Below are 13,528 nucleotides of genomic sequence, written 5' to 3' on the forward strand. Positions count from 1 at the left end.
GTGGTTTGTTTTTTTGGGGGTGGGGGGTGGATGTTAGTTTTTCTTTCCTTTCTGTAGTATGCTGTATTTTTTCTAGGTATTCAGTTATTAGCAAATTGTGCCACTTCTTAATACTGGTTCTACAGAAAAGTTCTGGTAGCCTTTAGGAGAATGTCTGGCACAAATAAAGAAAAGAAAATAAGACTGGCAGAGACCCGTTAACTAGAGGCTTCTAAAAATCAGTCATGTTTATTGCGAGTTGAAACTTCTGCGTGTCTGAGGACAAAATCAACAGAGAGTCCCAGGAATGAAAGTTTTACTGTCCTTTCCTTTTAGCATTGTAAATCAGCTGTGTAGCAGAGACATACCGCGTTTTAAACTTTGGATGTGATAATACCTTGTTTACGTATTTGCAGCAATTCTTGTCTGTTGCTTCACAGATTCAAAAAACCTTCAGGATTCAAAAAGTGATAGCCTTTTTAAGCAACGCAAGACCAGACTGCATGTGATACTAATTAGCAAAGTATTTCCAGTAAAGAATTGCTGACGTTTAAAAAATACCTATATGTTCTTGCTATGTGCTCTCTCTTCAAGAAAGCTTAAATGTTGATAAAAACAGAGGAGATTTGAAAGTTATTTTTTTCTAGAACCCCAAGTATATCAGCATGGTGTTTTTCACCAATATTTTAAATTGAAAACACATTAACAAAAAGATTTTTAAGCTGTGTTTTATGTATGCAGAAGGGTCACAGGAGGTAAAAAGAATTGCTACTATGAGGTGGTATAGCATTTTGTGATTATAAAGTTAATCTGTTTTAAAAGTTTTTTGCCATATAATGAGCAAAATAAATTACAATATTTTTTATGTTCCACAGCCATAATTTTACCAACACAGCTGTTTGACCTAGTGACATCATGTTTTGCATATTTCTGCATTTTAATGAGTTAGTCATTTAAAAGGTTACAAAGAAACCATAACTCATAAGTAATTAAATTATTTAGCAGAAGTATAAGATCTTCTGACATGGGAAGGTCACTGTGGGAAGGCAGGAGCATCAATGTACTGAATTGCACCTGTTTGTTGAAGATAGGTACAGACCAGAAGCTTTACTGTTAGATTACAATTGACTGTTTTCTCAGGGAATTACTAAATGTATTTAGTACATTTACATGCACATGCTAAAAGCATCTGAATTCCCTGTCATTGAGACAGAGGATTTCTGGTCACAAGACACTAAATGGGAGTTGTCTTTCAAGACTTTGGAAAACTTCAGTATTTTACAGAAAACACTTACGTGCATGATGTGTTTTTTTCATTTAGAATACTGAAATATAGACCTACAAAGAGATTGACATTTAATCTTTTCCCATGATATTTTATAAGTAAACATTTTTGGAAATGAAAGGTAAAGTGTAAGATCTTGGCATCTTGGGTTGCCTTTCTTCAGAAAAAACCCTGAACCCATTGAAATATCTGGGTTTCAGAAAGAGAAGGTATTTGCAAAGATTTTACAGTACTACAAAAGCAAAGGAAGTAAGGTTTATTGAGGAATGAATGGCTGTTTTTCCATATTCTGTTACATAGAAAATGCACATTTAACTATTTGGGGGTATATTCATCCTGAAGTGCTAATGAGAATAATAATGACATACTGTGACATTTTCAGGGAGGAGGCAAAGCGTATTGAAAAATGAATTTGCAGTTGAGAACTTTTGCTGTCTGCTAATGGGATATTTGGAAATGCTGTAGAAACATTTAAAAAATCCTGCAGTCCAGCTTTGCATCTGTACTGAGCATAACTTTCAGGTGGTAACTGATATTCTCCTTGGTTTCCTTATTGATAGATTTATTAGAACCAGTAATTTCTTTTTATTCATGTGGGCTTTATTAAAATTATTTTATTTGTTTTATTTCCGATTTATTGCTTTCAAAAAGTTCTATATATATGTAAATAACATTTTCATTAGAATCTTAGTTCTTCTTTCTTGTACCTCTCTGAAGCATTTGAAACTTTTGTTGGAAAAGAGTTTAAAATAGGTTTTTAAGGCAGTGGGGGAGAGGATAAACTTCTGGAGTACAGACTTTACTTACAGATTGGGTTCCTGTAGAATATCTTGAGGGCAAACTGGTGGGTTCATTCTTTCAGAGATTGTATGGACTCCAAAATGTTTGTACTTAGTGAAGAAAAGCAGAATCTTGTTTTACAGCCTGGGCAGTTGTGGACAGATTATTTGCAGCCCAGTATCCTGCCTGCATGGCTGGGGTGGATTGACTACCATTCAGTCTCCACACATTTCTACAAATAGCCCAAATCTCACATCAGGGAGAAAGGGATGGGTCTGATGTTTAATAAACAATGTTTTGAAGAAGTTGAACATGAGCATTGTTCTTTCTGTTAATTCACAGAATTAAATTAATACTATAGCATTGTTTCTTGTATCTCACTTGCCACTAGAAATAATTTTCTGCTCCAAATCCTAGTGAAACTAGTGCTTGTGAAGGCATGGAAGTTCCCTATAAAGAATACAGTAAACAACTGAGGATGTAAAAATCCTTTTAATTCATGGATGTTTTTATTCAGTTTGACCTTGTGAACAAACGGCATAAACAGGGTTGCAGATCTAACACATAGACATATTTGGGTTGCTAATTATAGAGATGTAAAACATTAATTCTTTTCAAAACTTTTCAACAGTAAACTCAAAATATGGGAACAGCTTTTCTGGTAGGTTTTTGTAGCCTTGAGCATTGATTTGTTTAGTATAGCTACACTAGCACCAAAATAACAAATAGTAAAGTAAGACATAGTCATGGCATGTTTAATAATTTCCAGCATAAAGATTGTGAAACAAGATAAATACAGTTCTGCAGGCAAATACCTTTGGACGTAATGCAGTGTTCAAATAGAAGGCAGTAAGAGAGAGGAAATGGATTGTTTATTGTTTCTATAGCTCCAATATCCATTAAAAGTTAGTTACACAGCAGGTGGCAGTTTGGATAAGTGTAAAGTGAATGTTTTGAAATAAATAGCAGCTGGGTGACCTAGGATGTCAGGGCTCTAGACAAGGGTGTATGTTTGTCAATATATCCTACATGTTTTACAGACTCCTCAGGGACCAGGAAAAGATACAATTTCACCTTTTCTGTGCCAAAACATTTTAATTATATCTTCTTCCAAGTACAGCGGTTCAGTAACCAAGGAGCTGACATTGATGCATGTGTTGATAAAGCTGCAAACACTCAAAATGAGATTAACAAAGATTTTGAGGAAAGGGTGACAACTAATTTTGTACAGTATTCTGCATCTAATTCAGGTCAGTGTAATGACAGAATGTTTTATAACTGCTGTGTCATCTAGAAAGACTTTTATTATGCTTTGTGTATTTAAAGATTCGTGTATATAAATGTACAGTTCTTTAAAGATCATTCAAGCAGGTTATTACTTCTTTATTGAACATCTGTTGGTTGTAGCTGTAAAATGGAATAAACTTAAGCATTTAGAAGCAATTTTACATATCCATCTGCATTAATCACAGTAATAAGTTCCTTTTGTCTAATTTACCTTGAAAATATTGACTTCAGATGTGTAATGTAATCAAAACTACCATGCACTTTTTGTGGCATTGCTTAGTATTTGCAAAAAAAAAGTGAATGGAAAGTTGTAGTAAATGTATATGAATAATCAAACTGTAGTTTCTTTGTATTATGTGCTGTCTTTTGAAAACATCTCAGTGCTCTATTTCTGCTCTATTCTCCTCCTTGTTTGAAGGTAACTCACATTCTTCCACTTCTTTTTGTTTGTGAAATTTTCTCCTCTTTTTTATCTACTCAGTTCTCCATCTGCTTTCACTTTTGTTTGCTTGGGCCGTCTCTCATCCCAACTTGATAATGAGGAATGCAGTGTGACCCTGACCTCTATCAGCCCATGCATGACCTTCTGACTCGCCCACATAACCTTTGACCTTCTCTTTGACAGCTTGATTAATTACCCTGTGTTATGATTTATGAGTAAGTGCTATGTAAAAATAATAGACAACAGGTGGTCCTCTAGAATCTTTTTGTGGTACGTTTTCTTTTCCTGCCTAACCTGATGAGCTGTTTTAAGTTTGGAACTTAGCGGGACAAAATGTGTTTGGCAGAGGCATGGCATTTTTATGCACTTGGACACAGTGCTGGAATTCAGGCGGCTGAGGTATATCTGGGATGGAAATATCACAGTGTTAGCAGGGTGCAGTTGCAAAAATGTACATTGGGTGGAAACAGAAAGCAGAATCAACTGACATTTCAGGCGTTTCAGTCACAGGTCACGTCTTGAGAAAATTGCTCAAATAATGGAGGGGGCATTTTTCAAGCTGAGCTGCATCTCCAACAGCTATGTTTACTTTAACGCTTCACTAGTGACTTCTGATTGGTTGTCATGACCTCATCCTGCTGTTGCACCTACAGTGTTGCAATAGCAACATAGATGTACCCTTCTCACAGTAAAGATGGGAAATGAACAGAGCATACATCTTTCAAAAAGATGAATGGACATTGCTGTGTCTGTTTTAACCACAGGCAGGTTTAAGAACAGAGTGCTTTGAGTTGCATTTCCCCAAGGAATTAATTCTGATCTTGCTACCAACCGTCCAAATAGAAACCTGAACTTGAAAATTCAGGTTGATCAAACATAGGAGAATGATCTCTTTTAAATCCTTGCTCACAGTCCAAAAAGATAGTTACATAGGTCAAAAGATACCTCTCTGGCTCTGACCTTTTTGTCACATATTGTGTCCTACCCTGATGGATTAATATGCAGATCTGAATGGTTTCAGCTCATTTCTCATGTGCCAGGCAGGGGAGATTTCAAACTGTTTGAAATTTACCTCAAATACTTCGAGGTTCTTTTTTTTAAGCTTACCCCCTTGAACTTCCAGTAAGAGAGAGAACATACTGCCCCATTTCTGGCTCATGTATTACAATGGAAAAGGCCCTTCTACCTTGTTCCTTCTTACTAGTATATGTATTGTAGCTGAGGTTCATGATTCTTTCCAACTCTTGACTTAGTAAGCCTCCTTTTCCTTTCATCATCACAAACCTCCAGAAGCAGCAACCTGAAGAATGGTAGGAGTCAGTGTAGATTAAATTTTACTTACCTTGAAGCACTACCACATGAGGGGAAGAGATGTTAATCGGGTGCTTTAGTCTCAGAGAGAAACTGTAATTTTGTAGATTAGAGGCTGGGCGTTCCATTTGTCAGTGTCTGCCATAATTATAAGGTCTTATCACTGGTACACTGATGGCTGAAGATTGATGGATATGAGGGGATAGTGTCCTTAAAGCTTAGCTTTTTATCATGAAAAAACTTTCTATAGAGTGGTTTCTCTGTGTGCGCACACTGGTCACAGAGGAGAGAACTATGACGTTGAAAGCTGCTGCTATGTTGAAAACTACTACTTTGCCTAATGTTTGCATACCACTTAATACTGCTGGGTGTGGCAAAATTTAGAAACCCTCCTAGATGATTGCTACTTAAGTCATAGGTCGCTATGTTTTAATAATGATGTAAACTCATCATGGCTGAAATTGGTATTTTTAGTGACACTGATTTAACAAATAGCAAAGTAATACATAGTAATAGCATTTTTAATACTTTCTAGCTTGCAGGACTGTATATGGTGAAAAAAAAATGAATGCTGTCCTCCATGCAAAGGTGTTTCTGAACAGGACTTTCATTTTAAACAATGTTTTTCAATGAATGTGATTTTTGGCTGTGTTAACACCTATGCCAAAGACTGTATCTTCTCATTAAATTTTGCTAAAGGCCTTTTTAAAGATATTAGTGGTCTTGTGTTCTGAAGTTTGCATTGACTTGCAAGCTTCTCAAATTCACTGCATTAGTGCTCCACCTTTTTTTTCATTTTCTGATTGCACTGAACTTGAATGGTGTAGCTACGCCCACAAAAATTACTTTTTTTAAAATTAATTGAAGTTAAAAGCCATATTGTTTACACTAATGTTATTTAGAGCAGAGTATTTATTTTCAGTAGAAAATGTTCAGATAAAGACTGAATGAGAGAGGTTGTAATTGGCTTTATTTCACCACTAATTTTGGTTTTCTATGTTGATTTTTATATGTTACTCTCAAATCTTCTTTCTGGTGCCATTGTTTTCTTCTTGAAATTTAGGATGCAGAAGTACAAGGGAAAGGGAGATACACCATATCATGTAAGCAAAACAGTCCAAAAAGATATTACTTTCCAAAGGGCAAGACTTAGGCTTTCCCATAATAGAAGGGGGGAAATAATATTAGTTTAGTTATTACTTCATTATTTTAATTCTACTGTCAGGAAAGGCCTGCTGTCTGGGAGAATTTGTGAAAAAATATAAAGGGAGTCGTTGCAGTGCTTAAAATATATTTAATAAAAATCCTTTAATTGATTTATAAAATAGTGAATTTAAAAATAGAATCTTATTTCACCTGTGGTTGTCTACATGAAAAATTGTCATTGTGTCCTCATAAAAGGGGACAAATAAGTAATGTAATTTTAATTTGCATGATCAATAACTTAGACAAATTTCACTTCTCTGATTATTTTTGTGACTGTTTTGTGATCAGGTTGAAGTGCACAGAGTTTCAAACTTCTAGATGTGTAGTAAACACATGAATTTTGCATTGCATAGAAAACAAAACAAATCAATACACAGAAGTCTCTGCTCAGAACAAGCCAGTCAAGAGGATGAGGAGCCCCAAAACTACCAGCCTGCCAAGTACTGCAAAAACTTCAGCAGTAGCAGGCTCAAAAACTATCCTTTCATCTGAGATATGCAGTTTAGGAAGATTTGTAAGCCACATTCTTCTCCATGATGAATTTGGGCTTTGAAATTTTCCAAGCTGTAAAATTCATGTGCTTATAGTGTGGCATTGTGCATTAATATGGCCAGGCATGGTGTGAATAGATTTTAAAATTTTTCATTCTGTTTTCTTTCACCTATTCCCTATTGTTTATTTATATTTTGGCTTTTTGTTTATATTTATCCCAGTTAAATTCATGGCAGGCAGGGCCGGGCAATCATGTGACAGAAGACCCCTTATGGTGCTGCATCTAACAAGGAGACAATTTTCTCTTTGGCCTGTTGTGACCCTTTTTTACTACATTGCTTATGCCAGAGGTAGTATCCTGAATGCCTCTATTTCACCCTGTTTAGCAGAGTGTAACTGTGCCCTTTAACTTGTTTTTTGGTGGGAGGAGAAGCTACAGCAGGCGTTGGAGAAGGGCACAAGGATAAGGGGTAGGAACTCCCTTCGGATGTGATTTTGATAGCTAGTCAAGTGTGTCCAACTGTAGAAAATCAGTGAGTGACAGTCTGTCTACCTGACAGTGGCCACAATGAACTACAAGATTTGTGAATGGCTCTACAGAATAGAATAAAGCAAGCCCAAATAAAGTATCTTTTGTTGGGGTGGACTTGGTTTGCTCTGGGCAGCTAGGTATGGGGGACCTCTTTTGATCCTCATGCCAGGACTGAGTGCAAAATGAAGCACCAAGTGAGAAGCTGGAATAAAGCTGTTCCATTAGGTAATTAATATAGATGTTTCTGGAAAGTAAGTCTTTATTAAAATTTACTTCTAAAGGATAGCTTGATTTTGACTGGGAACTCACACTAACTTTAGGGACATATCTGTTAAATGCATGTGCTTCTCTTTTTCCCCTTCCCTTTGCAATTATATCTTCAATAAATATTATGATTTTTTCTGTGATTTGCCATCATTTGAAAATCATAACATTTGATTGGCTGGTTTGTTCAAGATTTATTTCTCATTCATAAATTTATTTTTTTTCAACCAGCTCAATTCCTGAGGCAAAAAAATGTACCTTATGCGCTCAAAAGCATCCTGCAGGTCACAGATTTGTTCTGCATTTGTTGGATATACAGTATAATCCCAGTGAACTTTTACAGCAGATTTAAAGATGCACTAAAAAGTCAGACCCACCATAAAGAGTTGACTTGTAAGCAACACCACTGAATCAGTTTTGGTATTGATTCATTGTTACTGCTGCTATTTGCGTCTGCATGGTATGCTTATTGTCAGCTAGACAAAAGGTTTTACTATTTTAAAATGTGGTGAATAATTTTCACATGCTTTCTTTAATGTATCTATCTTTACATATGAAATCTCTCAATCCTTTTTATTTTAAAGGTTTTTACTGGCTGGGCTTAAAGCTTTTTATTCATTATTGTGTAGAGTTCTTAAAGCAACATTTTGCTTTTAGTTCCCGTATTGTTTTCTGAAAAAGTCATATAAAGTGCTTATGAATAAAACAATATATTAAATTATTTTAAAGGTAAAACAGGCAACTTTTCTGATGCTGAGGGATGTGTATAAGTACATACACTGATACATATTCACACATCAATATTCTGTTAATGACAGAATATTCTTAAAAACCTTTCTATAAATGATGTTGTATGAAGTTGCTGAAATAAATAAAAAAGTTCTAAAGAGCATTAAAGTAAATGCAAAGCATTTTCAAGCATTAAATTCCCCTTTTCTTCTTGTTTGTGCGTGTCTGTGTGTCTATGTGTGTGTGACTCTCTTCTAAAACAGGAAGGCTATGGGGTAATAGTTCTGAATCCCAATGAGAACTATATTGAAGTTGAGAAGACAAAAGCCCAAGTACCGCTGTCTTCTGATATCTCAGATGAACCTGCAGAAAAGAGAGAAAGAAAAGATAAAATCCAGAAGGAAACAAAGAAGCGACGTGACTTCTATGAAAAGTATCGAAATCCACAAAAAGAAAAAGAAACTATGCAGATCTATATTAGAGTAAGTTTCTTTTGGTTTTGTTTGCCCTTCTTTATTCATGCATGCGTATGTTTACTGCCTATATTGGCTAATAAATAGCATGCTTTGCTTAAAACAAATACATTACTGAGATGGAATTCAAGAGTTTATACAGAGTTCCTGGCTCTTTATTCTGTTGGTATTTTTGGTCATTTATTGATCATGATGCTTTGCAAGTGTTACAGAAAATTTCTTTCTAATTTCAAAGGGAAACTTCAGATAAACCCCACAGGAATTCACTGATGTTACCAAGAAAGAAATTATTTAAGAAAGACTTCTTAAAAACCATTTTATAAACAGAGGTGTTCATAAGAAAAGACTTTGTAGTGAAGCTTAGGCAACATACTACCTTCACATGTCATGTATGCATTATTATTATTTATTATATTATAAATGCATACATGACATGTATGCATTACATGGGAAGCAGTAGTTACAGCCTGATAGTTTTTATCACATGGCAAATTACTAGTGTATTATGGAAAATACCAGTGTTCATCTTGTGTGGTAGCAAATTTACCCTGTGATGTACTGTTTTTATATGAGCAGCCATCCATTGTGTTTGAGCTAAACTTTTGAAGGCAGATAAAGGAGAAAACTTGGTAATATATTAATAAATATTTAAGCTAGAATAATTTGAGAATGGTATGATAAAGAAACTCTGTCCCTTGCCCTTTTCTGACTCAGTGAACCTTTGCACTTTGTAATGCTACCAGCATGGGATCATTATAATAGTGCTACTGGGGGATTTCTAATTCTGCAGGGGGCACAAACAATATTACATGCACATTGGTACATTCTGCTTCATGTACATACTATGCATTATACATTCCAGACTGAGTCATATAATTTCCAAAACCCTTATTATGAAAGTCAGCATTTTCATTCAACAGTAAAACATATCAGAAACTCCACAGTGAAGGTAAAACAAACAAAAAAAAAAAGTATGTCATTGCAGTGAGAAACAGAGAAAAATCCAGTAAGATACATGTTAGAATCATCTTAAATTTTAATATGCCCCTGCTAATCTTTTTTTAGCATAACAATTTTTGTAGAAGAAATATAATTGTGCTGGCTAGTGAAAAGGGTTAGTAACTTGGATACAAGACTGTAACTAATGCCATAAATATTTTTTGTCTTTTGAAAAATACCTGAGTATGGGAAACAAAGGAATGCATATATATCTACTCAGAGTCACCAACAAGGCACTGTGTTTTCTGTTTGCATCTGTTTTATAAGATGCTATTCTATCCACTAGCCAAACCCTCCTTCTTAAGAGGAGGGTTTTAACTTGTTTTAACTTAAAAGAATCCAGTGGACAGTGCTGCTGTTTTGTCTGAAAAGTAGTCTAGTCAGCATACAGGTTCAGTGTTCCCTTGTTGAAAGTGAACCTTTTTTTCAAAACCTTTATAGCAGTTCTACCTTCTCATGACTCTTGCCTTTTGATACGTGAAATTTGGTTTCAGTAGGTTTGACCTCCCCCAAAATATAAAATTTCTTGTTCCATCCCATTTTTCTTTCTGCACAGCTCCATGCCTTAAATGTGACTGTTGATGTTTTCTTTATTTGATTTTCTTCAAATCAGAGAAAGTAGTATATGTTTTAGTGCAAGTGTGGTTGGTAGTCTCCTTCCCCGGTCCAGTAAATTGAAATTGGATCTTCTGATGAGCTTGGTGTTGTATTCTGAAATTATTATTTTGGGGTTTTTTTAATTAGTAGACTCTAGTACAGTTTTTTGAGACAGAAAGAAAAGCATACCTGCTTTAGTGTATTGTGGGACAAACCAATGCAATTTCCTTGCTTATCAGTTTATGAAACAAAACTGGACCGTCAATAGGGTTCCATTTACTCTGTTGGTCAGAACTGCTAAGTCTGTAGATGACTGCAAGAGGTGCAATGCCGTATTTGCTATTTTCTTGCCTCCCATGCTTGAGTCCATATTGCAGGATTGCTCTCTGCCTGCAGCCAGGGACTTGCCTCCACAGGTTGCTGTGTTGGTGGTTGTTTGGGGTTATCTCAAAGGGCAATTCAGGTACAATCCTGCTGTGTAGTACAGTACAGTATAGTATAGTATAGTACAGTATACATTTGACTCACTAGGCTCTTGACATAAAATATGCCATCACTCAACAGAGATATTTAAGGGTGGTATATATTAAGATTTGTAATGATCTCATCAAAGAGTTTTGAAAAACCTGAGCAGTCCTTATGTCAACTTTGCCAAGTAGGAAAAAGCATGGATAGACTAGACAAAAAATTTCCTTACAGGAAGGCTTTAACTTATCTAACATGGAAGGAAAAACATGGTTGTGTCAAATATGCTGGAGAAATTGTTTCAGACTGTTAAGCAGAAGGAATAAATATCCTCAGTTATGTTGTTATAGGGTCACTGAGATCTGTTGTGATCTAATGAGGAAATGCCATTTGAACAAATTAAAACTGTCTGGTCGATGTTCCCACTTATGCAGCTGGATTTTCCAAGAACCAGAGAATTAGAACTCTTCCTTAGTAATTATGTTTATTATTATTAAGTATTTTTTTTTATTTTCATAGTAAAAAAAAATAGCTGGGGTATTAAGACTGTGTAAAAGCTGAATCTCAAAATACAAATACCAAACTGCACTGTATTTTTGTACAAAATGAGTATAAATGAAAATGACTATGGCAGTGTGTAATGCATTAAGCATAGTGCTCTTGAAAGATCAAAGTACTTACTGTTTCATGCTGGAAGTTTCCTTAACTATGAAATAATGTACTTTCTGGCATACATTATGGCTTGTTAAAGGAACTGATTTGGTCTGGGTAATAAACATCATGTCAAACATTATGGCAGGAAAACCTGCTTAATATGTTTTGCAATAAGACAGATTTTTTTGTTCTTGAAAACATCTGCCAACTGAATTCACAAGTGAAGACAGAAAATGTCATCAATTCTGTAACATTCTTGTAAATTTTATTTCAATTTTAGCAATGCAAACCAGGAAAAAAACTTTTGATAATCAGCATTGACTATAATACTTTTATGGAATGATTAAACACAAGCATTTTACTTTTATATAATGTGCTAATGAATGCATATGAATTTTAATACTCTTACTGTTCAGATTTTAACAAGCATATTGACAGATCATTTTAAAAGCATCTGGTTTTTAATATGTTGAGTGGAGGATTGAGTAAAATAGCTAAATATGTACATACATCCTTTTAAAAAACATATTTCTATCCTTAGTTATAAACATTACCATTTTTTCTTAGACCACCAGAGGCTGCTCTGTTCATATGGGCTAATGCTTTCCCCCCAGAAACTTTCTACCCTAGCCAGCCTTCATTTGTTACCGAAATGAACTGAGAATTTGTTGCTCTCTAACCTTTTTCTGTGGAAACAGATCATGCATCCTTAAATGTGGCATGATCGTTCCTTCCATTCTCAGCCATCTCCTATTCCCTACAGGTTTTCGCACTGACAGTGTCTTTTCCATGTTAGAAGATACTTAAAAATGTAAATTAGTGTTTTCCCCCTTCTAAACTGCAGTCACCACTTAAACAGGTATACTAAGTGGATTCTGTAATATTATGCAAAAAAAGTATAAATTGCATAATTTGGTAGTAATTTGCAATAATGTTGCCCCAACAGTTGAAGGATGTCAAAGAGGCAACCAAGGAAGAAGTGGGAAGAATTACTTTTATCAGACCAACTAAAGAGGTCAGGTTTTGTGGACAAAAGGATAAGCCTTTCCAAAGCCTGTATGATAGGAATTTTGTCCTTTTTTCCCAACTGAGCTTATCTGCTTGACTAATTCTTATTACAAATATTATTTTTACTGTAGCACAATCTATAGCAGTGCCATTTCTATTAACAGCATATTAATGAAATTGTTTGGATGTAGCATACTTTTCATAATAATTTTTCCTATCTTCTGTGAGAGATTAAGTAAGAAAAGATCATGTGCAGCCAGTTAATCTGTTTTACTAAAAATTGATACATATGGATAATTTGTGTCAGTATTTAGGAAAAAAGTGGTAAAAGTTGTTTTAATACATGGTTGAGTAAGCAGTGACTATTGGCAGACAGGAAATCCTGGCAAGCGTGCAAGCACAGTTGTGCCATTTCTGCTCATTGTTCAGTGTGGCTGACACGAAACGCAGCCTGACTGGAGGTCACGGCAGAGTGTCCACTTGTGTGGGATGACCTTTCAAAGCCATGGATTTCTTTCACTCCGAGGATTGAGCTGTTTCCCAACATAGCCACGGTCCCACCAGCTGCCGGTTTCACCCTGTGGCCATCTCTGGGCCAGTGACCTACCCTCTGACTTGGCAAGGTGCATGCCTGCTCTTGTCCAAAGCCTGTGTGACTACATTAGCCTGCTGCTGAGACAAAGCTAATAAGCTGTTTATTCCACCAGAGGAGACAAAATGACAAGCTCTAGGCAAACAGCTCCTGAGAGGTAAGGGACATGTTCAGCACAAAGAAGGTCGGTGGCAAACGTGGGCATCAGGACTTCAGTCCCTAGAGTCTCATGCTGATGTTTTGTTTCCCCTTGCACAACAAATAATGCCTGTTCTTTTTCCCCTTTTACAACAGCCAGCGTTACTTTATATGTACACGTCTGAAATACCACATGGTTTTACTCTGCCCACTTTTAAAGCCTGTTACTTCCTTATGTTCTTGAGAAGTCTCACTTCTAAGCAGCTGCAAAATCAGATGCTGATAGTAAAAAGCT

The 13,528-nt window shown here is 35.6% G+C and overlaps 1 protein-coding gene across 4 annotated transcripts in view; it reads left to right on the forward strand.

Moving 5' to 3' along the window:
* FAM172A (family with sequence similarity 172 member A) overlaps positions 1-13,528 on the forward strand; it is a 254,598-nt gene that overhangs the window by 121,221 nt on the left and 119,849 nt on the right. For all 4 annotated transcript variants that reach the window (XM_058044104.1, XM_058044107.1, XM_058044106.1 and 1 more), the window contains one exon: positions 8,571-8,789. In XM_058044104.1, the coding sequence (XP_057900087.1) occupies positions 8,571-8,789 (219 nt within the window). The remainder of the gene's footprint in view (positions 1-8,570; positions 8,790-13,528) is intronic.

The sequence above is a fragment of the Melospiza georgiana genome, chromosome Z (genome assembly GCF_028018845.1).
Source record: "Melospiza georgiana isolate bMelGeo1 chromosome Z, bMelGeo1.pri, whole genome shotgun sequence".
In the NCBI taxonomy this organism is placed as follows: domain Eukaryota; kingdom Metazoa; phylum Chordata; class Aves; order Passeriformes; family Passerellidae; genus Melospiza; species Melospiza georgiana.